This window comes from Penicillium roqueforti (genome assembly GCF_015533775.1).
Source record: "Penicillium roqueforti strain LCP96 04111 chromosome Unknown scaffold_04, whole genome shotgun sequence".
NCBI lineage: Eukaryota > Fungi > Ascomycota > Eurotiomycetes > Eurotiales > Aspergillaceae > Penicillium > Penicillium roqueforti.
In genome coordinates, this window is record NW_024067568.1 from 38043 (window position 1) to 62123 (window position 24081).

The 24081-nt window shown below is 49.5% G+C and overlaps 12 protein-coding genes across 12 annotated transcripts; 6 read left to right on the forward strand and 6 right to left on the reverse strand.

The window, feature by feature from the left end:
- Positions 1–261: 261 nt before the first annotated feature.
- Positions 262–906, forward strand: LCP9604111_2850 (peroxiredoxin-like family protein; the record flags this gene model as incomplete). Its single annotated transcript, XM_039070373.1, has 1 exon — positions 262–906. The coding sequence occupies one exon, from the start codon at positions 262–264 to the stop codon at positions 904–906; it is 645 nt and encodes a 214-aa protein (XP_038930805.1).
- Positions 907–1835: 929 nt separating this feature from the next.
- On the forward strand, positions 1836–2249 carry LCP9604111_2851 (uncharacterized protein; the record flags this gene model as incomplete). Its single annotated transcript, XM_039070374.1, has 2 exons — positions 1836–1893; positions 1960–2249. 2 exons carry the CDS (start codon positions 1836–1838, stop codon positions 2247–2249), a joined length of 348 nt encoding a protein of 115 aa, XP_038930806.1.
- A 1366-nt stretch (positions 2250–3615) lies between these two features.
- Positions 3616–4509, reverse strand: LCP9604111_2852 (uncharacterized protein; the record flags this gene model as incomplete). The annotated part of the gene is made up of 1 exon (XM_039070375.1): positions 3616–4509. The coding sequence occupies one exon, from the start codon at positions 4507–4509 to the stop codon at positions 3616–3618; it is 894 nt and encodes a 297-aa protein (XP_038930807.1).
- A 900-nt stretch (positions 4510–5409) lies between these two features.
- On the reverse strand, positions 5410–8281 carry LCP9604111_2853 (uncharacterized protein; the record flags this gene model as incomplete). Its single annotated transcript, XM_039070376.1, has 4 exons — positions 5410–6554; positions 6604–8034; positions 8094–8177; positions 8236–8281. The coding sequence occupies 4 exons, from the start codon at positions 8279–8281 to the stop codon at positions 5410–5412; spliced, it is 2706 nt and encodes a 901-aa protein (XP_038930808.1).
- Positions 8282–9242: 961 nt separating this feature from the next.
- On the reverse strand, positions 9243–10231 carry LCP9604111_2854 (uncharacterized protein; the record flags this gene model as incomplete). The annotated part of the gene is made up of 2 exons (XM_039070377.1): positions 9243–10060; positions 10120–10231. 2 exons carry the CDS (start codon positions 10229–10231, stop codon positions 9243–9245), a joined length of 930 nt encoding a protein of 309 aa, XP_038930809.1.
- Positions 10232–10458: 227 nt separating this feature from the next.
- Positions 10459–10916, reverse strand: LCP9604111_2855 (uncharacterized protein; the record flags this gene model as incomplete). The annotated part of the gene is made up of 3 exons (XM_039070378.1): positions 10459–10544; positions 10599–10709; positions 10772–10916. 3 exons carry the CDS (start codon positions 10914–10916, stop codon positions 10459–10461), a joined length of 342 nt encoding a protein of 113 aa, XP_038930810.1.
- A 1084-nt stretch (positions 10917–12000) lies between these two features.
- LCP9604111_2856 (putative MFS transporter) lies at positions 12001–14047 on the reverse strand (the record flags this gene model as incomplete). The annotated part of the gene is made up of 6 exons (XM_039070379.1): positions 12001–12071; positions 12126–12293; positions 12343–12751; positions 12800–13267; positions 13330–13719; positions 13793–14047. The coding sequence occupies 6 exons, from the start codon at positions 14045–14047 to the stop codon at positions 12001–12003; spliced, it is 1761 nt and encodes a 586-aa protein (XP_038930811.1).
- Positions 14048–15352: 1305 nt separating this feature from the next.
- Positions 15353–15991, forward strand: LCP9604111_2857 (nuclear transcription factor Y subunit beta; the record flags this gene model as incomplete). Its single annotated transcript, XM_039070380.1, has 1 exon — positions 15353–15991. The coding sequence occupies one exon, from the start codon at positions 15353–15355 to the stop codon at positions 15989–15991; it is 639 nt and encodes a 212-aa protein (XP_038930812.1).
- A 565-nt stretch (positions 15992–16556) lies between these two features.
- Positions 16557–17314, forward strand: LCP9604111_2858 (CFEM domain-containing protein; the record flags this gene model as incomplete). The annotated part of the gene is made up of 3 exons (XM_039070381.1): positions 16557–16640; positions 16708–16837; positions 16962–17314. The coding sequence occupies 3 exons, from the start codon at positions 16557–16559 to the stop codon at positions 17312–17314; spliced, it is 567 nt and encodes a 188-aa protein (XP_038930813.1).
- Positions 17315–17560: 246 nt separating this feature from the next.
- On the reverse strand, positions 17561–18369 carry LCP9604111_2859 (uncharacterized protein; the record flags this gene model as incomplete). Its single annotated transcript, XM_039070382.1, has 3 exons — positions 17561–17632; positions 17706–18128; positions 18232–18369. 3 exons carry the CDS (start codon positions 18367–18369, stop codon positions 17561–17563), a joined length of 633 nt encoding a protein of 210 aa, XP_038930814.1.
- A 279-nt stretch (positions 18370–18648) lies between these two features.
- cdc43 (protein geranylgeranyltransferase type I subunit CDC43) lies at positions 18649–20083 on the forward strand (the record flags this gene model as incomplete). Its single annotated transcript, XM_039070384.1, has 5 exons — positions 18649–19245; positions 19307–19352; positions 19399–19736; positions 19786–19894; positions 19947–20083. The coding sequence occupies 5 exons, from the start codon at positions 18649–18651 to the stop codon at positions 20081–20083; spliced, it is 1227 nt and encodes a 408-aa protein (XP_038930815.1).
- Positions 20084–20777: 694 nt separating this feature from the next.
- LCP9604111_2861 (non-specific serine/threonine protein kinase) lies at positions 20778–23669 on the forward strand (the record flags this gene model as incomplete). The annotated part of the gene is made up of 5 exons (XM_039070385.1): positions 20778–20828; positions 20931–20959; positions 21020–21137; positions 21192–21339; positions 21400–23669. 5 exons carry the CDS (start codon positions 20778–20780, stop codon positions 23667–23669), a joined length of 2616 nt encoding a protein of 871 aa, XP_038930816.1.
- Positions 23670–24081: the final 412 nt, after the last annotated feature.

Sequence of the window (24081 nt, forward strand, 5' to 3'; positions counted from 1 at the left end):
TTGCTTGTATCCCTATCAACGAGTGCCACAGCGTTCTCTTTGTCTAGTCAGATGTAAGAGTCTGGCCCATTCCACGGATTTGGGCAATATCGGACTTCGGGGCCTGAATTAATAATATCGAATTCGATGAGTGCTGTATGTCTGCATCCTACTTAAAGCAAAGCTATTCGCTACATCACCGTAACATCTTTCCTCACGCTTCCACATTTCACTGACATTGATTTCATTTTACATCTTCCCTCCAAAGCTCTGACTTGCGACATGGCCCTCAACAAGGAACTGTCCTCAACCTATAACCAGTTTCTTGAAACTGCGCCGAAGGAAGTGTCTTCCATCATCACGGACGCGGTCAGAGACTTTAAAAACAGTTACGATCCTGCTAGAGCGATCCAGCCGGGGGACGCCTTTCCACAATTTCACCTGAGCGATGCGACCGGTAACGAAGTGTCGTTGAATGATCTCCTTGTTGAAGGACCCATCCTGATATCTTTTTATCGGGGTGAATGGTGTCCCTTCTGCAACCTCGAGCTGCGTGCGCTTCAGAGCCATATGGACGAGTTTCACCAGAAAGGCGTGACATTGGTAGCTGTGTCTCCGGAGCTACCTGATCATTCTCTGACCACATCTGAGAAACTGTTGTTGAAGTTTCCAGTGCTTTCGGATGTTGGTAATCAGCTGGCGAAGAAACTTGGCCTGTTGTTCCCTCAGCCCGAGTCTATGCGGACCGTTTTCGACAAATTTGGCGTGGATTGGAACCAGCGGTACGGCAATGACAACCTGGAGCTTCCGGTTCCGGCAACTTTCCTGGTTGATAAGAAGGGAATTGTGCGCAATTCCTTTGTGAATCCTCAGTATCGTCACCGATTGGAGCCCGAGATTGCTATTGAGTGGATTGACCGGCTTTGATGTTGGCTTTTGCTGCGCGCTATCTTCACACTCGCTTTGAGGTCTGCTGCGGCTGGAATATACGCGCGGGGGAGGGGGCTGGTTGATTGGGTTTCATATCGTTAGTTTGGCTTCGAAGGATCTCGACACCAAATCCCAAGTAACTCGGCGAGTGTTGAGTCATGACGCTTTTCTCCATCCCGAAGAAACCTGTGCCGTGGCTCGTGGTCGATCTTTTCTAGTCTCGCTTCCTCTACTCTAGAATAAACACATTCGTTGACTTGCACTTTTAGTATGCTGCTCCTGTAACTCTGCTTGAACCATAAATCTCCGTGCTAAATGTGCTTTTGACGTATTATTTAATCCGGTGCTCTATATTTTGAATTCTTGGCATCTCGTATCAGTGAATACGAAACTAGTGATGAGCAGGTCACCAATTCTGCTGAGATCGCGCATGGATTACAAAGCAGCCCACAGTACTTTGCTGATTAATGCCCTGGTCGTCGTGGAACATCAGGTGAGCCACACGACGTTGAGAAGACATTAGGACAACCTAATTGATCCTAACACTGAAGAAAACAATGGATAGTGTAGACTGGAAGTCTAGGGGTGCTGAGCCACCGACACGGGATGCGCAGATCCTCCCTGCCCGTCCCTCACACGGATCACGAATGTTGGCAAGGAAGCTTACGAGTGTCCAACCGTCGGCAACTCAAGACCTCAGGTTCATAAACCTATCTCACCCAGATGACTTACACCGACAAAAAGAGGTAAGAACGGAGATCCGTCGCCATGTCATGAAGGATATAGGCCAACGACGGAGACGCCCACAACCCAATGCAACCTCTTCGCAAGCCACCCGAACATTTTCTTCGGAGTCAAATGGTTACAAAATCTCTCAGCTTCGTGGCGCAATCATAAACAGCGTTTCACCCAGCCAAAACTTAGCTATGCTCGCTCACTTCCCTGTGGAGGCTGATATGCGCGCTCTCGAACTGATGCACTCTGGTAAGAGTTCCAAGCTTTCCGTTGGCCTCTAGCTCCTCTCATCTGTTAATGCTTGCTCTATATTAGTCGTCACGGGCCCTTATCAGCCATTCAGGGGTGTTTGGATTGAGGTAGCCCTATGTGACCCCGGGGCATTCCATGTGACTCTCGGCAATGCTGCTGATTTTCTCAATAAGATTAATGGCAATCAAAGTGTGAAAAGTCCGGAGGCTTTGAGTCACTTTGAAATTTCAACAAGGAAACTAAGACAGCGTCTTAATAACTTCACGGAGAGTATTAGTGAAGGGGCTATTGCCAATATATTGGCCCATGTCTGTCTCACTGTATGTGCTATATTCCTGAATATGAGCTCTTGAATAACCTCTTTTCCATAGATGAGGCACTGTGATTGGGATAGCTGGAGTATTCACATGGATGGTTTGAGTCTCATAGCGAAACTACGTGGCGGGTTTGCCGACCTCGGACATCGCATGTCACTTCTCATACTGCTGTGAGTACTCCGTACCTCTTTCATTTTCTAGACAAAACTTCTGACTGTTCCTTGCAAAGGTACGATCTAGCTGGTGCCATGGTCTTTGATTCCTATCCGCGATTCGGTCTCCCAGCAGAGTTTGTTGGCATATCCAATATATCTTCGAGAGGGCTTGCCCCTAGGCTACAAGCTTTACTTGTCCAACCCATATCGCCCGCATTTTTCCCAGCGGGCCAAGCATTAACAATGGTTTCCTCAATTGCGGATGTGATAAATACCACTAGTCACTCCGCATCATTCTGGAAAAGGGATATCGATGCAATCCGCCTGATCGGTCCCTGTATTCACTTTTTGCTCTCAATGCCGAGATTTCCCAGCAATTTCGAGGCCATGGCTGATCCCGAAGACCTTATCGCGAGAGAATTGGTTCGACTTACATGTCTTATGCTTATGTCGAAATTGAAGGGACAATTCGCATTCCCCCCGAGTGAGCTAGTTTCACTACCTGCTAGGCTTGCCGAATTCGTGCCTCCGAATGTAAAGAGGCTCGGAAAAAAGTACTTTGAGCTGAAAATTTGGGCCCTTGTCACCATTGCTTTATTGCGATATTGTGACGGAAGAGAGGTATACATACAGGAGATGAAAAGAGAAATGTCTGCAATGGAAAAAGCGACACCTTACGAAATTACTGGGATTGCCAGAGATATCGTCTGGATCGACATCTTGATGTCACCATTTTCAGAGGAGCTCGCAGCGGATATGAAACTACACGTCACTCCTCAAGGAACCTGTTGAGGTCATTGACGCTAAATCTAATAAGAAATATCAACCCACGGGTTTCAGCAGAATGAAAATGTAAATTTGCGTGCATAGCTCTATCTGAAACCAAGACAAGTCGTGGATGTCACAACTATTGCGGGATGGAGTAGCTGTGTCAGTTTCTCAGGATATCAGAGTAATTGAAAATAGGGAGTACACCCCAAGACGATCATTGTGAGATCTCATTTGTATTGGTTATTTGGATCTGTATTTACATAGGCTGGCGGGATGAAGGAAATGGGCTGATTTCCGCACTCTTTTCAGATCAGCATCTGTTTTCCATTTCGGCAATGTTGTTACGTGAGAAACCAGGCATCTACCGGCACTTGATTAATGAAACCTTGAACGACGGTGATATTTCATGCACAGAACTTGGAAAACTAATCACCAGGCCCCAACCTCTTCCATTCATAACCTTCTCGCATACCGGTTTACTTCTCAAATATGGCTAAACCTTGTGACCGCTGACCAGCGCCCAACTTGTCCAGCTCAAAATGCTGGATCTGCCGGCCCTTGAAAGAGTCAACAACGGTTAAAGCAGCGACTGTGGTGCCATTTCCTGGGGAAAGTGCGTATACATAATGGCCGATGGCTCTGACATCGGTGAGACCGGGGTCGCCATTTCTCAGGTCTAGGATCGTTAAGATCTTCGAGTTATCATTGCGGACTTCAACTAGTCTGTTAGATGCTGCGTCGGTTAAAAATACACTCTCTCGCAACGGAGAGTAGGTAGCCCAACACGTGGCTTTCTGGCCTTCGATGGTGATCTTGTGCTTGAGAGAGACTTCATCGGTGACGTCATCGAGGATAAGAACAGTGGCTCCGAAAGATGCGTCCGTGATGAATAGGTCAGATGTGCCGGGGATTTCAACGCCACCAAATAGCACTGCCGTACTGGGCGGAGAGCTTCGAATATCATGACTCTCGAAGACCGACGAACACGAATCTTTGAATGGCAGGACAGATACAAAGCCTGCTTTGCCAGCAGATGGGTCCCCCTTCACCGTGGTGATTAGACGTGTATCGTTTGCGGCAAAGAAGACCTGTGCGACTGTATTTGTTGGCCCAACTGGAGGTGTGGTTTGGTGGAGTTCGAAATCAACTACTTGATCCATCTGCTGTAGGCCCTCTTCAGCGCAGGAAACGCCGGATTTGGCCCCAGTGTATCCCACGCAAGGAGCACCACTCCCAGGTGAATTGGAATAGAAAAATGCATCCTGGTATAACAAGTAGACCACTAGCAGTGAAGAGGGGAAAGAAAGATGAAGTTGAGCTGAGATGTTTTCTTGAGAATTACCACTGCTCCCAAGGCCTTTAAGTATCATTTTCTTGAAATATCAATAACTAAACCCGCGTGAAAAGATGTTATGAATCTACCGATTCAGGAAACCATGTTTAAGTCAACAATGCTACGCTAGCGGTTCCACACGCCGTCGTTTTGTATTTCAAATCATTCGAGATAGTCTGGAAAAGTAAGAATGTTTGAATCGTCACTCTATGCCCGCCCGTGTGTGGGAGTCTCGTACGGAGTAATCGAAACATTTTAGAGATCAGTAGTTCGATATAGACTTCGGCTTAGCCCCGAATAGACGAAAGTGATTCAGTCAACAATCCGCTTACATTTATGGGTCTCACGGAAAAGCCGATCTTCCGCTGATAATCTTGAAGTCCAAGTTTGGAGCTTCATTGTAATTTCTAATCCAAGGTCATCTATCTCCTCTGCACCGATCTGACGGACTTGACGTGATACCAAGCTCCACAGACCCAACATGAAAAAAGCATTTACTTTCCTTCCTGGATAGAGCTGTTGTTGAAATCCGGTGCCAATGTGAATGCAAGAACAGTCAGACATAGCACGTCTCTGCATTTGGCAGTCGACCAAGACGCAGCGAACGAAGTGACTGGATTACTTTTTGGGTACAGGGTAGATTGGAACAGTTCAAATGAAAAGGACGGACTTGATACACCGTTGAAAACAATGGTAAGTCGCCTTGGTGACATGTCGACCGGTTTGTATATTTCAGAGACATCGTTAATTAGATCGATTATATACCAAGCATCCAAAAATCATTAGCAAAGTAAAACAATCCGACCCTAATATCCTCCAGAAGCACCGATTTCAAATTCCACAACACCAATAATCATCCCAAGATCCAAAAATAATAAAATCGTACATCAAGTCAAACGTTTCAAATAGAAATACACATCAACATTCAATATGAATATCACAGATTCTCGGAGAATCTCGATTCTCTTCTCCCGTTCAGTGTGTCGCCAATACTAGGTGGCACAGGAAGACTCTGCCCGATAGTACTATCCTGCAGACTCTGGAGATCACCGTTCCCGACACCCTTAGACGCAGATTGAACTCCCGAATCACGACGGGAGTCACCCTCGTTCGACCCATCGGGGCTACCGGAGACGGCCTTGCGTAATGTCCTGCTCAGACGGTTCCTCTTCCTGCCATTGCGATTTTGCTTGGTAAACTTTGGCAAAGGATCAGCACTATGGATCTTGGCCACGTCAATGTCGTTGCTGTAGTAGCTCGAAGATCTGTTGTGCGTCGGGACAGGTTCAATCACACCAGGAGGATGTGAGGCAAGCGCTACGCTGCGGGGCTCGTCGCGGCCGGTCAGAGTGGCGCCGCCTTGAAAGGCAGGTTCGCTGTCCGTGTTAATGTCCGGACCTGGCTGATGAGGGTAGATGGGGACTGGGCCACTGGAGCGGCGAACGAGACGGTCGCGGAACCAGTTCTTGAGCTTCGTGTCGGCGCGCGGGCTTGTAACTGGTGGCGTGAAGTAGTGCACCATCGTTGGGCCTGAGGCGGCTGCATCTCGCTGCTCAATCTGGGCGGGCTCGGTCTGGCTTCGTAACGGCCGCCGCGGGATTGCTGCGGGCACGTCACTCTCGTCGGTCTTTGAAGGTTCAGTCTCTGAGACCGAGGAGTCAGCTGCAAGAACAGTTGTAGGACCGGCTATTTCAGTCTCAACAGAAGCTTCGTCAGGGATGACGCTCGAAACATTGTCGTCTGTCGCAACATTGTCCTGTGTCTCAACATTGCGTTCTGTTGCAACATTGCCTTCTGTCTCAGTATTGCCTTCTGTCTCAGTATTGCCTTCTGTCTCAGTATTGCCTTCTGTCCCAACATTGCCCCCTGTCTCAGTAGAAGCGTGCTCGGGAGTGATGTCTGTCGCAACATTGTCGTCCACTGCTGTAGCCGGAGCCGGCTCTACTACAGCTTCCTGGGTAACAGGCGAGACAGCTTCGGCCTCTTCGGTTTCGGATTTCTCAACCCGAGCTCGTTTGCCCTTCTTCCTCCATAAGAAGAATTTGGGAATCTTGCTCTCGAATTTTTCGTGCTTGCTTGCACCTGATTTATTGGTCAGAACATATCAAGAAAAAATGACAGGGTAACTGACCTTTTTCTTGCTTCTCCAACTCTTTCACCTCAGCTTCGCGTTGACGCTCCAAATCAGCACGTCGCTGCTCCTCCTCAGCGTCCAAACGGGCTTCGATATCATGGGCTCTCCGTAATTCGGCATTCTCGGTAATCTCATCGAAAGCGGGCTGAAGGCGAGCCCGAGCTACAGCATCGACGTCGGCCATGTCCATATACCTTTGGCCGCCGATGTTCACTCGATTGTCTTGGGTGGTAGCGGCTTCGAAATCCTCTGCCTCCTGTCGTACGCGCTCCTGGGCAACTTCATCCCAACCCCTCTGGACGGAAGGCGGAGCGCGACCGGTGTCCGCATAAACCTGCGCCTCCATGTCCTGGAGGGTTTGCTCCACGTTGCGGCGAGCAGCCTGCATAAGCAACTCACGATCCTTGTTCTTCTGCACATCTACTTGGCCCAGCTTGGTCCGCAGGCTAGTCATCTGGTTCCGGATTTGCCGCGACTGCTCTACATCGAGCTGAGAGGCATCCACATCGCTAGAAGTTCTCTTGCGGCGGGTGGTCAAGCGCGACCGTTGCGGTTGCGGTGCGGTGCCATAATATTGTTGGTATTCTGCATGCTCATCCTGCATAAGAGCAAGTTTCTCGGAAGCTCGCTTTTGCGCTGCTTCTTGTAGTGCGATCGCCCGCCGGATAGCATCTCCATCTGCGGTGGATACGGTCTTGCGGTAGCCCAACTGACTTTGTCCTCTTTGGGCTGCTAGGATGGCAGCGGATCTGCCGGGTTGTTTCTTGGTACTGGTGACTCTGTACATGTCCCTTGCCATTGAGATGGCAGCAGCGCGTTGCGAGTTCTTGTAGTTTTGTTCCTCAATGTCGCTTTGTATTGGTGGCGATGAAGTATATAGCTTCGGGTTAGTGCTAGCGGCATGCTGTATCCTGCTTGCTTCTATGGCATGGTCTAAGTGGTTAAGGGGGGGCTCCACTTCCACACGAGCATTTTGCGACGCGCTAGCAGCTGAACGGCTGTATGGTATTTCTGAGGCAACCCCTGGATCACTGGGTGCCGAGTCGGCTCTCTTACGCGAGAGCGTGTAAGCGCCCGACGCAGCCTGGAGCGCCTTGTCCTTCGGGTTACCACCGACGGCTGTGTAGTGGAAACGATCGGTCGCTGAGCTGTCACGCCTATGGGAAGTGGACGTAGGGGCCTGGCTCACGGAAGCCCTTTGTTCACGAACAGCGAGCATTGCAGCTCCCAGTCCCTCTGCACTGTGCTGAGAGGTTGGTTGGGGTTGCTGGGGCGGAACATAGTCCTTCACGCACAATGCGGCTTTCTCGGCGGCAGGCTGTCTTGCTGGGGGCCGCCATACTTCGACAGGTTTGCGATTCGCATGTGCGAGAGCGGAAGCAGCGGAGGCGTGGCTGAGGTTTGGAGTACCACCGACCGCGCGTGGGTCTACCGCAAATAACATTGTCAGCTTGTGTGTATTTCACTTATCGAGGGACCATACTCACTGAAGTTCTGGGTATTAATCGGGGTCGGGGCGCGAAGAGATGCCCTACGTTCAGGGTGTGTCACATATAAGGCAGCAGTCGCGGCTAATCTCACGTGAGGTTAGCGATCCGACGGATATCCTGGGATGCACGATCATCTTACCATCATCTGCCAGCCGGGACTGGCGAGTCACTTGCACAGTTGCCATAATTCAGGAACTGCAAATTCCAATATAACCAAAGTCATGAAAAAGAAAAAGAGGACAGCAGAGAACAAAACTATAAGGCGAGGTGGATATGGAATGGAAGTCCGGAAAGCTTCTTTGATCCCCGTGACGTCGATTGGGAAGCCATTGCATCATCGCTTTGGAGATTTTGGGATTTTTTTATGGAGACGATCGATCTGTCCCGGAGCTACGCTACTCCAAGCTCCATAGGGGCTAGTGAAAGATCTAAGTGGAGTGAAGATTCCGCATTCGAACAAGCGGAGGCCCGTTTTTCGGTGGTGACGCGAGGACTCGGAGTTCTGATTTACTTCTGAATGAACCCTGATCTACGTCGATCTACGTCGATCCTTCATATTTCATTCGGATACTACATGTACCTATGTACCTATATGTAGGTACGAAGTACGGTGATGTACATCGAAGTTAGTCGTGAGCACCTTAATAATAAGGCAGGGATCGCCAAGGATTTCATTATGACCGATGAACGAGAATCAAAAGGTCATAAAGTCCCCATAAATAATATCCATGTAGTATTCCGACGTATTGTACGAGTCCAACATATCATGACCCAAAGTGTCATGCTTCCAATGTTGCTTCCAATCACCGTCATCTCGCTCTTATTTGGACACAAGAACTTCCCATTTGTCTGCACATTACACCACACCAGCCGTGTATCATTTAGCTAGTCGCGAGTCGACATATATAGACGCATCCACAACAGAAATCGAAAAGCCCGCAACTGTGCGAATTTATACAGGCTTGCGCACACTTGCAGAATTCTAACTACTAATTTCATACCCAACTCGATGGATCATCTCTCTTATCGCAAAGGTGTTGTATAAAATTGCAGGAATAGTTTCTTCGGGTACTGGAAATAGATTGATGGACATTTGCAGAAATGGTTCACTCAGATACTCGACATAACTTGATAGTTAACAGTTGATCAGAGAAGAACAGGTCCCTCGCCTCGACCGGTGGGTTTCAATATCATGCCGAGGCCAATTGCCCAGTCATCCCTTCCTGTCTCTTGAATGAGCTCCTCCGCCAAGTCTAGTCTCCGCGTGTAAGGGGTCGGCTTTCCAACCACCTTAAGCATACGCCCATACATTCGGAAACCCTTTGATAATCCCGTACATAATTCCAATAGCCCCGCCGATACAAGCATCAGACAAAGGAGACACAGGCTACCCATTATGGATGAATTTCCCGAGATGACAGCGGACAAATATACCATGAGTGTCGAGAAGGTGATGAGTAGCTCGTCAAGCAAAGTTTTGTCTCGGAGCCATTGCCCGGAAGTAACAGCCTTCAAGTCATCGACTGTGCCCCGAAGACGAATCCATCGATCTTGTGTGAGTAAAATGAGAAGATCACCGTTCACCCCGGGCTCTGTCTCGCCTTTCCAGTCAATGTGACTCCGTATCTTGATAGACCAGGTGTTGCAGATTCTAGCAGTCATCCACATGGCAAGTGTCACCAGGGCCCACCAATCTTCCAACAATGCAAGGATGATAATCACAGCGACTGTCAAGATCTGACCAATTGCATAGAGGAAGAGTAGAGTCTTACCAGGGCTTTCGATCAAGCATCTCAACTTCTCCTTTATGGTAGTCGGCGGCAAGTCCACGACTAGGTTGAGTAGATTACCCGTTTTTCCGACACTTTGCAAAAAGTGCACCGTGGCTTCATTCTCAATCCGAAAGACGTATCCTGACGTCAAAGCTCCTGTTGGGGGTAATTCTCCGCCACTAAGACTAGGGGCTGAGGAATGTTTGTGCATGCCGGGTGCCAGAAAAGGATATCCGCGAGGGATGAAGTACCAGTGATAGCAGTCCATTTGGCGATACTCTGAAGATCCGCCAGAGCTACTAGACCAGCGGCGTCAAGCTGGAATTTGCCAGAAAGGTCGGATAGGGCTTGTTGGAAGTTCATTTTGTTAGGATCTGTGGCCGAAGAAGGAAAGGTGGGCTGAGAATGAGAGATAAATTCAAAAGGTCGTAGACAATCCTATTTATATGAAGCGAACTGAGAGTGACTCCGATGTCTTCATATACACAAATAGGCCGAATTCCCATACTGAAAGCAGTTTCCTGTCTACGCCAGCCTCACCGTGGTTCGTCCAATAGGAAGGTGTTCTCACCCTCCAACTTTCGTGATTGCTATTTTTGCTGCGATGTTTCTTTTGTTTCCCAAAGGCCATTCTCTTTATGCTGTTTCGTGTATGTTTTGTCGCTTATGGACTCACCTAGGACGCATAAGCGGGGCTAATGGTCAGGAAAAATGCTATACTGTACCGTACCTTTAGTATTCATTATATCTTTGATGCCAATTACTAGCCCATGCAGCGGCCCTCTCTGGTCTTGGGGAATCCAATCTAGCTCACGAGCTTGACTGAGTACAAATGCGGGATCTGATGCAAACTCAGTAGATATTCTTCGTTTGGATCACAGACATGAGCGGGGAAAAGTTTACCTAGAAATGCCCATGCTTTGACAATGCAGTCCCGTTCCTCAATGCGTGCTAAGAGAGAATGGGCGTATTCCTCGACAGTGATCGTGTTCTTCTGGAGTATATCCCGCACTTGAGTGGCGGTCAAGAGATACGGCTTTTCCACCATGGTCGATGATAGTTGGGTTCCGGACGGTGAGGGCCAATGGCGGTTAAAATACTGGACTCACTCGAGATAGAGAAGTCGCACGACTAGATAATGTGCATAGCAAAGAAGACCTCAAGAAGAACCGCATGGTGGGGTAGGTATCTAAGGAAAACATGGATTCTTGAAGTGGATGTTTCAGCACGACTTTGTTTAGTCTGGAGATATTTTGAGAGGCACCATTGATTGGCGATAGCATGCTCCAGATTCGAATATCTAAGTTGCGATATAAGCCACAATCGAGTTAGAGTCATCAAAGACGGAGGACAACCTCGGAAAGATCGTGTGTGACAAAGGAAGTGGGGGAAAACGAGCGATGTCGTACCGGTAGCTAATCAAAATACGACGTGAAGCCGAGTCTTGGAAATGACGGTGGTGGAAGAAAGGAAGGGGGGAAATGGGGGCAAAGAAGAAAGAAAAGCGAAAATAGAAGTCCAGCCACGGAAGAATTCTGTCCCTGGCTATGCATGGTCTTTCTTCGATGCAATATTGCTGCCAATATGTAACATGGAATGACCAGATCCATCGAAGACTTTGATTTCGATGTTATTTGTTTGGCTGGCCAACTCAGCATTGTCACCAATCTGACCCACGAAATCATCCTTCACTTAGACCTCTCCGACATGGATGGTGCGTCGCTGGAGTTCCATGCGGAGAATACGCTTCAGAACATCATCTTCGCCGTCTATAACCTCCCTCAAGAGTTGTAGGCTGCCGGAACTCATAGCCTGGATCTCCTTCCTACGCAGCTGTCCCTGTTCATTGGCTGTGGAGGGGAAACAACTCCACCAAGTTATTGACCAAATCGGAAATGTTCTCGACTAAATTCTCATAGTTTCCTCGCTTGTAAAGAGCCCAAGCAACTCGGTCTCTCTTCCGTGGCTTCAAACGCCCATGGATAATATCTGGCATGGTGAGGTGGAGACCGTTCAGCGAATCGCTCGCTTTCGCAAGTTCGATATCTGTGTCGAGGAGCAACAATCACTCATGTCATGTAAAATCATAGATACCCGCCCCTTGAACTGCCCAAGGATTGCGACGTTACGCATTACCGGAGATAAAGCATGTCGAGGATGTCATGACGGGCAAAGAAAGACCGGTTCCATTTTCCAAAGACATCTATACCGGGAAACGGTTAGTCGGGTGCACAACACATCACCCAGTAAAACTTACACATGGGAATACTCAACAGGCAGATGCCCATTTGGATGCTACCGATGACAATCATGGTATGCTTGATGCCTCCGTGGGCAAACCATTTGTAGGCAAAAAAGGTCAGGACAAAGCTAAACATGTTTTTGAAAACCAACATGCAGGTAAATGCCTCAATGGCCATCTCGCCTAGTAATGTCAGCAATCATTTCCACGCAAGACCTAGGAGTCCACATACGATGGGCATCGACGATATAGAGTGAAGCAGCAACGGCTCCCATAACCATGCCGACGATCAAGAATGCAAAGAAGACGTCTGGCAGCAGCCAGCCATAGTGCATCACATTATTAGCAGTCCACCCGAACCCATACAGTCCGATACCACAGAAAATGAGCTGGGGAATCACCAAGAGGATCCGGAACTCAGGCTCGTATTTACCGTGGTTGAGCCGGATCATCAGCTTGTTGATGGAATCAGAAAGCAGACCAGACAGAATGAGGCCTACAACAGAGCCGATAAAGGCACCCGTGTAAAGATATCCGGTTTTGTCTTCCTCGAACCACATTGGAGGTCCGAGAAACACAATTGCTAGAACCACACCGACGAAGACCGCCCATCCGATGACGACGCCTTGGATCAGACAAGCCTATACTTTAATCAGCGTATGTGAAACTAAGCGAAGTGGGTTACTTACCCAGAAGATGCCCGGATGGAAGAATAACGGGAATGGACGAAGGAGCAGCTTGAAAAAGCTCTCATCTGTTTTTCGTCCATTGAACAGCCTGAGCGATTGGGCGAAGGAATCTTTCTCTGGGACTGTTATCGCGGCTTCCGTCTTCGAACTTCCATTTATACCGTTGGACCTTGGTCTAAACTCCTTGGTATCATCACTGGAAGCCCCACTGAGTGAAACATGGGATTCCATGGACTCGCCGTGCCCGCCGCTTCGCTTGAAGTCGGTGTTCAAGTAATCTGAGCGTCGGAAAGCAGTTTCAGGCACGAAAAAGAACATCAGTGGTAGTGAAGAACCGAGGAAAATCGCCACAAAGTAGAAAGACCACTGCCATCCCATGGACTTGGTGATCTTGCCTACCACAACGGGTGTCAGAAAGGCTGCACCAAAGAGTGCGACATTGGATACAGCCATTCGCTTTCCTCGTTCCTTTATTATACCGATTAGTCTCCTCATGTGTCAAATCTACAGGAAAAGTAGGCCCAACTCACATGAACGAAGTAAAGGTCTCCAACACAGGCATTTACCAACGCCTCAAACGGCGCCAATGCAACACCCTGGAATATCCTTGCCCATATGAGACTATTCTTGTTCTTTCCGCTAACCCCAGCCCAGATGCAGCTGACAATCATCAAGACATGCCCGATCAGGAACAGATGACGTTTACCCCAGACCCGAGCCGTTGGCACAATGAGAATTCCCGCCACGCCGACACCGCATAGGTGATATCCAGTCAACAGGGCGGCTGCTGTAAACGTGATTTCCTCGTAATCTGCGATGGTGACTGTATTTGCGGCTAGGATAGAGCTTAGGGTTGTGCAGAGGATCGTTACGAAGGAGAGGATGGCAAGAATCGTATCGCGTCGCCATAATGGCCAGTTCTAACAGAACCATTCGGGTCAGGACTTTTGTCGTGGAAACAAATTCTAGGGTGCGGTGCTCTCTGGGACATACCAATGGGTCGTTTGGGTCATCGCTCGGTTGCGGTACGAGGATAATCGGCTGATTGCCCGACCAGTCGCATTTAAGGCCTGAGGCACCCGGGGTCTGGTCGCTCGCATCACCGTTTTGTTCGTAGATATCAGAGGTACCTGAAGTTTTGAAGTTGTGATGAGCCACGCGGATTCGCTTGCGCCTAGGCGGGTAAAGGCATGGAATCTTACCTGGGACATGCGCGAGCTTCGTATCTTCCAGTACTCCAAGACCCATGATTGTAGGAAGCCAACGAGGCGGGGCTTGTAGATAATGCAGCGGTTTAATAGAAATTCGAACAAGGTCAGCAGCGCTACGGAGTAATTCTCGACCCTCCAAAGAAGGAAGCTACGTGAAAAAGCTTCCCGGGGCCAATGGGGATAAATAGCAGATATAAATAAATACGAGTTCAACTTGAGGACTATATTATAGGACTAAATATAAGGACTAACCTTGGAAAAGATAAGCAGCTCGGTCGATATGTACATAAGGCCCGAGTGTGGGCGTAATTTTGAATGTGATTTGAGGTAAATTTCAAGTCTATTGTACAATATACGACATGCAAAGTTCCATCTAAGACCGCGTTTGGGCCGACCTTTATGAGTGAATATATGTACAGGACCGTACCTACGGAGTACATACGAGTTGCCCAGGTAAGCCTGGATCGGCGCTTCCAAGCTTAGACCGAGGCATCACATTCAGGCTCGAGCGTCCAATATTCGGCCGAGGTGCAGGTGGATCTTTTACAAGAATCAAACAGCTTGGAATCAGTGTTTTTGCTGTAGAGAAGTTCGTGTTGAGATCAGGGACCGACCCACCGAGGGGGAAAAAAAGCCACTAGTGCTGACTGGGGGCCTTAAATTTCCCATTCGAACCTTGTGATTGGTATATTACTGAGGTGTACAACCCGAATGGTCGTCATAAAGTAGAAAATAGAGTGTGGCAGTGAATTCTGTAGGAAACAAGGCGATGGGAGAGGTCTATACTCGGAATATCGTTGGGAAATAAATGCCACAACCCTAAACAAAAACCTCCACAGCTCCATCTAAGCCTCCAGGTAATTTAACGAAATACCAATACATGGCAGTCTCAAACCACATACATTTGAGATGTGCATATCGATTGATTCTACAGCAATTTCGCATCGTCCATGTCCTAAGAGCATAGCCAAGCTTTTAAATACGGACTTTGCCTTTCACAATATGCGTCGATACTGAAGAAGAGAAGGACTTGAGGTCCACTGGGCATTCTTGTCAACACGTGACCGCTGATATCATGTGTTAAGTCATGTGATGACCAGCGTCACCAACGGCTCCAGAGCTAGACTCCAAGTTGTGAGGCGCATTATTTCCACAGCAGCGGTTACGACGTGGTCGCGTTCCATATTGAAGTGACATCCTCCTCCTTGAAGAGCTATACCCCGCGTCATTGTCAAATCCCAAACACCGGCCCCCACCTAAGACTACTGCAGCGAGCGCGCGAAGCACAAAGCATTTACGCAAAACCACAGGTCCAATACACCTATCCAGCACATTTTTAATTATGTCGTCGGTCTCCCCTTCAAAGGAACACGATCTTGACCCAGAGGCGCAATCGGGGGAAGAACAAGACCACATGGACAAAGATCACCACGACGCGCAGGGACACCAAGGCGAGTTTGAGGTGAAGGAGCAAGATCGGTGGCTTCCGATTGCCAATGTGGCTCGTATCATGAAGCTTGCGCTTCCTGACAACGCGAAAATCGCAAAAGAAGCCAAGGAATGCATGCAGGAATGCGTGAGCGAGTACATCTCATTTATCACAAGTGAAGCCTCGGAGAAATGCCAGCAGGAGAAGCGCAAAACAGTCAACGGCGAAGACATCCTATTCGCCATGACCTCGCTTGGCTTCGAGAATTACGCTGAAGCACTCAAGATCTACCTATCCAAGTACCGTGAAACCCAGTCTGCCCGCGGCGACAATCAGAGACCCCCAAGCGCTGGCTATGGAGCTGGAGGACCTGTTGGTGGCCCCGCCGGAGGTGGGCCTGGACTAGCTCGTCCGACGGGCTTCCCCAATCCTGAAGGCACAAATCCTATGTCGAACCTCAGCCTTGACCCGTCCGAGCAAGACGCCTCTGCCTACGGCTATCCGCCCATTGTCGGCCAGCCTCACAACGGCGCAGGCGGCGAGTCATACTAGTGGATGATGTGAAGGGGTCGGCTGACGGACGCTGCGCCTAGTTTCAATATTGGCTACATGTCCTGGAGATTACCGACGATGTTGATTTCAACGGAGGTCTGAGATGTTTCAGCTAGGGGTCTCGGACCTCAGCAATGTGATGAGAATGGCGGAGTGTTGAGTTTGCATACCCGTGAACACCAGCCTAAGATAACTTGAAGAAATACTGTAATTGATGCCTAACTCAAACTTGAAGATTTGTACGAACTTACTTAAATACCCCCGTAATATAAATAATACCTTTGAAGATGTTAATAAAATAGTCCTCATTGCTAGGAAGATCCACTTTCGGTGTAAAATATCAGGAGTTCTGATACTATTTAACATCATCTCCATACCGGCCGAACCGCACGTGAAAGAGTCTGGAGTTTTTGCGGGGAAAAAAGGTACCGTTCATCTGCGTATCGGCGTATTTTTGACCTATCTATTGGTTTATTACCACGACCTGGCCACATGGAGAATAAAACCTCTCACATTTCCTCCCCCAATCACTCACTTTCATCAGCCTCAATAGGTATCTGCAAAGATGAAATTCACCATCACTTTTGCCCTGGCAGCTCTATTGAGCACTGCCGCTGCTCAAGGCCTGGGCGATCTGCCCGACTGCTCGGTATGTGTTTACAGTCAGACATACAACTATGCCAAATGTGCCACCTGCTAAAGAAGCCATTGCATAGAAAACCTGTGCTACGGGTTCAATTCCCCAGAGCTGCGGCATTGATTTCAAGTGCATCTGCGAGTCCAAGTCCTTCCTGGACGATGTCGCCTGCTGCATCGCCGATAAATGCTCCAAGGCTGACCAAGAAAGTATGTTCTCTTCCTTTTCCTCCATGCCCAATTGAGTACGCAAGTGCGGGATTATTCCAAAATGACTACGCATAATGGATGGCGGAACATGTACATTGGGCTGATATGTTACACTTCACCACAGCAACCATCAAGGTCGCCAAGTCAATCTGTGCCCGCGGTGGTGTGACCGACCTGCCCGCCGAGGTGGTCTGCTCGAGCAGTAAATCCAGTTCCAGCTCTGGCGCCAGTACCAGTACCAGCTCCAGCTCCAGCTTGACCGAGACTGGAATCAAGTCTAGCACTGAGACCTCGAGTACGACGGAAACTTCGGATTCGACTACTGCGACCAATACGAACGCTTCTACCGCTTCCTCGAACAGTGCCTCGTCCGTCTCTGCTGCGGCGACTAGCACTGGTGTCGCTGCTCTTGCCCACAGGGATTCTTCGCTCGTGGCCGCTGCTGGTGCTGCGGCGGCGTTCGCCATTCTGATCTAGCATGAGGCGTGCTAGTGATTTCAGGGGCTGGTACGTTTGGCGACATTGAAATATCGTGATGAGGATGGTATGAATGGAAACACGAAAATGGCTTGGGATGCACCTGTGTCTTATTTTATCCATGATATAATTTTAATTGACCGGGGACACGGTATGTCTAAATGCCATCGCTTTTCAATGGCGGGGGGATATTTCAAGTTAATAATACACTCATAGAAAGGATTACCGAGGAACCTGTGGAAGTGCTCAATTCTCGCGGGTATCCTCCAGCAGCTTGGTCAGGCGTTCCTGGCGCTCCTCGCGGAGAGTAGCGAAAGTCTGTAGAGTAGCACATTAGCATGAAAAACAGCCAACAGGGTCAATTCTGCCCGATTAATATATTCCCACTTACCCAGAACCAGAACATCATTTCGAAGAAAGCAAAGGTGAAGACCACCCTGTTCTTCAGGCGATCCAGACCTCCAACAGCCGCTGCGCTTGTGTAAGACGAGGCCAGGTGGTCACCTCTGCCTTGATAGATAAAGAACGCAATTCCAGCATACACGGCAAAGCGACAAGCAGCAACGGCGACCCAGACGCTCCAGTAAATTGTCAAGGAATTAGTGATATATTCGGGCAAACGCTGTAGCACCTGCAGATCCTCGGCGGGGAGGTTGCCATTTCGCAGGGGCCGAATATAAGGGAGAGCTTCATCGAGAGCTTCGTGGAAGGGGATGTTGGACAGTATGACGACGTCGATAAGGGCCTCGACGAAGATGAGGATGGCACAGAAGGTGAAAGGGGATTGTTGCGGGCTGGACAGGGATGGAAAGTCCTGTATCATGGGTGTTAGCAGCCAAAATCAAATCGAATAGGAAGTTCCAATGCCCATAGGGTATAAATGGACATGTGAATCGGGCTTGTTGATGTGGACATACAATCTTCAAGGCCTCTCCTATCATAAACACCAGATCACAGTCGGTGATCACCTCGGGGCTCTTGATCAGATAGCCGGCGATCACAATCAGAAACACGGCATGTGCCTGGAGAAGAAGCTTGGATGAAAGTAAAACCATGGTGGGCGAGTCACAATGGCACAAGTTTGTGGACAAGAGGAAGTTCCCAAAGTACAGACAGAAATAAATAAACGACTTGGAGTTGGTCCGAGTGTTGGCCGCAACACATGTGGGGAAAAAGCAGCTCCGGTCGAGATATCCCCCACCAACACAACAACCGCGATGATTGGATCTGATTTACGACTTGATGCCTGCTGATTATTGAACTGCGTGGATTACTAGTGGAACATCGCCCTGTTCCTATCATACTACATAGTGGTCCAACCCCCATCCTCTACAATGACCGACCCAAACCCAACCTTCAACACAGAGCGCCATGTCAAATACTACCTCCGATGCCTGAAGACCTTCCTCCCGTCCGCCTACACTTCCAATGACTCTAATCGTATGCTCCTTGCCTACCTGACCCTCTCGGGATTGGATGTGCTCGGCGTTCTCCAAAGCAAAACCACACCGGAGGAAAGACAAGGGTACATCAACTGGCTCTACCACTGCCAGGTGCCTTCGGGCGGATTCCGTGGCTTCCCAGGCACGGATTTTGGGCCAGGAAAGCGAAATAAGGATAATGAAGCCTGGGATCCAGCGAATGTTCCCGCGACATTCTTTGCGCTAGTCAACTTGCTCATCCTCGGCGATGACCTGTCGCGTGTCAAGCGACGGGAGTGTCTTGAGTGGCTTCCTAAAGTCCAACGCGCCGATGGGAGTTTTGGTGAGCTTGTTGGTCCTGAGGGAAGTGTAGGGGGACCTCGTGATTTACGATACTGCTGTTGTGCTGCCGGTATACGATATGTTCTGCGCGGGCGGAGTGAGACGGGGCTTGACGGTGTACCGGATATCGATGTCCCAGGTTTTGTTTCTTTTATACAGGCATGCCAGGTATGTGGAGACCTTGATGTTTTTTCTGCGATTGGGACACTGACACAGTATGGCGAAACAGACGTACGACGGCGGCATGGCTGAGTCTCCTTTCTGTGAATCCCATAGTTTGTGTCTCCCTTTCCACCACCTGGATCATCTAACAACCGACAGGTGGACACACATATTGCGCGGTCGGGTCTCTGGACTTCTTGCGCCGGACCTCAAATGATCTAGAATCAGTGCCCCTACTATTGGCAGGCTCCAATCAATTCGAGGCTTTGGTTACATGGCTGGCTTCAAGGCAAACAGCCCAGCTGGAGGAACCCGATGAAGACGAAGATTATGAACAGCTTGAGATGACAGAGACGGGATCTATCGATGATAGAGTCCGCAGGTTACCCAATATTGAACCCCTCGGGGCCGACACAATACCATGCGCCGGGTTCAATGGCCGGTGCAATAAATATGCAGACACATGCTATTCATTCTGGAACGGAGCGACACTGATGGTACGTGGCCGCCTAGCTAGTATTGAGTGTCTACTAACGCGAATATCAGATGCTAGACCGGTATTTCGTGGTCGATGGAGATCGCAATCGTCGATACTTGCTCGAAAGGACCCAACATCTTATCGGTGGATTTGGAAAGGGGCCCGGGGATCCTCCTGGTAAGGCGATAGTATTCTGATATCGAGACTATGTTGCTGACCAAACCTATAGACCTTCTTCACTCATACTTTGGCATGGTGTCCCTGGCTTTCCAGGGTGAGGTGGGACTCAGCGCCGTCGATCCCACGATGGGTTCCAGTGAACGCACGGTCCGACATCTTGAATCGCTGCCTTGGTGGCAATCATGAAGTATATACATAACACGCCTGTAAAATGACGATGGTTCATTCCACCAATTGGCTCATGTCAGCACACATCAGCCAATAGGTGTCGACTAAGTTAATTGGGCGTCGGTGTACATCGTACGTTGTACATGTACCGTCCACAAGTAAGGGTTGAATCTTAGGCCGTAAGGCAGTGACAACACATATTCTTCTACCTACAACGCAAGATTATGGCGATCGTGATCAATTTGGTGCTTCACTATGGAGGGATTCTAGCCAATTAAGTCGCATACCTCTGAAGCAGGTAATTTGCACAGCGTCAGCGATTCCTAAATAGAAACGGAGGCTACGGAGTAATGTATATTGTATCTGGTATAACTATTGCACATCAAGATAATAATAGCAGACTCCAAGGAAAAAAAAGGAGAACCAAGTGCCGAGTTCTCCACACGGTCCACGTTCCCGTTGACGTCTTGGAATCTTCCAAGGCCTTTGTATGCAATTTCCCTTATCCTTTCATCATTTGCGGTGTTACTCTATTTCTCCGGCCATCTTTCCGAGCCCCCAGCTACCCCTTTCTAAAACTTCTCGACCTCCACTCCGCTCATACCGTTTATCCGCGCATCTCGTGTCCCGTTGAATGGCCCCGGCACAACTATTTCCAGTCAACCCCTTGACGCGCAGAGACTCTCTTGACGACATTTGGCAATCATAACATATGCCGCCCCGAACAAGAGCGGGGGTTCAAAGCCAGAAACAAAAGGAGAAGGTGCGTCATCAGGGATGCGACATAGGGAGCTCCACCGGGTTTCCTTTGTTCGAGCCTTGCGCAGAGTCCGTGGAAATATGGCTAACTCGGAATTCTCGACAGCTTGCCAACTCCTACAATGAGCTCCTTGAGTAAGCGATCTTGCTTCCGGTCTGGATGGTCAGTTGCGCTAACGTGGTGCTTCTCTACAGGGAGTTCTCCTCCAAGGATCTTCGGACTGTAGGAAATTATACATTGGGGCGGCTAATTGGGAAAGGTTCCTTCGGCAAGGTTTATCTCGCCTCGCATAAGCTCACCAATGGCTCCAAGGTAGGTCATATCATACAAAGAAAGTTGTGGGGGCAAGGCTGATCAAGTTCGCAGGTGGTACTCAAATCGTCCAGCAAGGAGGACACCAATCTCGTGCGCGAGATCCATCACCATCGCCAATTCCTCCACCCTCATATCGCGCGCCTATACGAAGTGGTGGTAACTGAGAGCCTCGTTTGGCTTGTGCTAGAGTATTGTCCTGGTACGTCGGCTTGCGCATGGCAGACGCATAGAGAAACATACTGACAAAGCTCGGTTCTAGGCGACGAACTTTACAACTACCTCCTTCGACACGGCCCCCTACCGGTAGAGAAGGTGAAGCGCATATTTACACAGTTGGTTGGAGCGGTCGCCTACGTCCACAGTAAATCCTGTGTGCATCGCGACTTGAAACTGGAAAACATATTACTGGATAAACAAGAAAACGTCAAGCTTTGCGATTTTGGGTTCACGCGTGAATATGAAGGCAAGGCTAGCTATCTTCAGACATTCTGCGGGACGATATGCTATAGCGCGCCCGAGATGCTCAAGGGGGAGAAATACGCGGGCGAAAAAGTGGATGTATGGAGCTTGGGGATCATTCTATATGCGCTTTTGGCAGGCGAGCTGCCGTTTGACGACGATGACGACCAAATCACCAAAAAGCGGATTCTGTCGGACGAGCCGACCTTCAACGGAAAGTTCACGGACGATGCTAAGGCTCTGGTCAGTCTCCTATTGTCCAAACGGCCTTTGATTCGACCCAGTCTGGATGAGATCCTGGCACATCCTTTCCTTGCGGAACATGCTCCTCAACAACTTGCAATCCTGAAAATCCCAAGACCATCGCCATTTACTACGCCACTGGAGAAGACTACCTTGCAGCGGATGAAAAGCGCTGGGGTCAATATTGACGAGGTTATTGAAAATGTCTTGGCTCAGCGGTGCGACCCACTGGCTGGCTGGTGGGCCCTACTGATTGAAAAGGAACAAAGGAAGGAAAGAAAGAGAGAGCGCAAGCGTCGGGAGCGGGATGCTGAAGCAAAAAACATTCGTCGTCTGAGCGCTACCAGCAGTCGCCTAGAAAAGCGATCATCGGCTTTAATGGAGGTGGAGGAAGAAGGCATGGGGTTGCGCGATCGTGGGAGACGGGATAGAAGAAGCTTACCATCCCAGTTGGCAGTGCCAGATCTTCCTGCGCTTCCAGAACCGCTCCCTGTATTCCCAATTGAGGTGACCACGCCACCATTGCCGCTCGACAAAGATTCTATACGATCCCACAACTCGACGCGACGGCGCCCAGTGCCTCCGCCAAAAGACAGGCGGCGATCACGGCCCAGCATACTGCATGTTAGCGCATCACAGCCGGAGTTGACACAGCATCACGGCATCTTCCGGCGTCGCACTAGTCGTCGTCACCAGTATCCGATACTCAGCCAACTAGCGTCTCTCAAACATTGGTTTGTAGAGTCGGCGAAAAGAGCGCGGTCTCCCCATGCCAAATCGACGAGCTCGCGGAAGTTTCTTTCTGAAAAGTTGAGCCCGGCTAAGAGTCAAGATACTGGGAAAACCCCTGCACCTTTAGCGTCCCCAGCAAGCGAGGTCGCAGGGGAGGATGTTGTTACACCCACCCAGGCAAAACGAGCCTCCAATGCCAGCAGCCTCGCTCCTAGCAGTGCCTCATACCGCCAAAACCGCCACTCTTACCCTCACCAGCCGCGCCCATTGAACACCAGTCATAATAGTCATCGAAACTCTCTCTCGCCCTCACCTATCACCCCACGCGGGTCCTATCGGCGTTCATCGGCCGGGCTCCGAGGTCGCAAATCCACATCCTCCTCGGTATCATCGATCCGCAGCATTCACCACGCTCGTGCTCACTCCAAGGCCTCTTCGATTTCCTCCAACAGTGTGGATACTATCTCGACACCCACTGCCAGAGCCTCCAGGTCGCCTCACTCATCTATCAAAGTGCTGCCCACCACTCCAGGCGCCTCATCCCGCTTTCCGAGCAATATTCGGTTGGTAAGAGGGCCAGGCGGAGCACCTCGAGAGTTCGGTGACCACTTAGGTCAGATGCCGTCGTCGTTCAACGAAGCGGTACCAGGGCCACTGCTCTACTCACCCTCTTCAAGTCTGGTGTTTGCAAGGCGAAAGAGATCTCTTTTCAAGGGTCCTATGATCCATACCACCAACTTGATGGTGTCTGGTGGGATAGCCAACTCCTCTATGCCGGGTCAGCCAATGGATACCAGCGGGCCTGACCTCGCACCAGGGCGGCCTGCTGCACGCAAGAGCCAAATCATCGAGGAAGAGGAAGATGTCGAAGGAATTGAGGAAGAAATTGAAGAAGTCGATGAGTTCGAAGAACCTACTACACCAGGAGGTTTCTTTACCCCTGATGAGCAGCCAGCCGAGACCGAATCTCCCTCAAGCGGCAGAACACCATTTGATCCTATTCTAAACCTTGATACCAGTCCCCTTCGGCCTCCTCGCTCCTCCTCTTTGCGCTCGCCGTCCGATACCCCAGACAAGATCGGCATCGCCGAATAATACTCCACCCGACAGCTTCCTTGCAATTTCCCATATGTGCATTAGATTCGGGTGTTCCTTTGTCCATCCCACGATCCCTTATTCCTATGTTTGTTAGACGATAGAGCTTTTATACCCCCACTTACACAGCGTGTTTCTTTTTCATTTCCCTTTACTTGTCTCTTTTTCGGCATAATTGGATCCACCGTTGGACCTATGCCTCTCCCTCTCTTGCGCTCTTTTCCTTCACATTTCCTAGCTTCGTGAAGCGCTTTCTCTTCCCTACTTCTCCTTGCTCCTCGGTGATTCGACTCTCGCTTGATTTTAATGTCTTTTGCATAGAATTCCCCTGTCTCATAGAACTCTGTCCCATATCATATTGCTGGATTGATCAGCAACAAAATACTTGCATGATGAAATTGCATAGACCTAT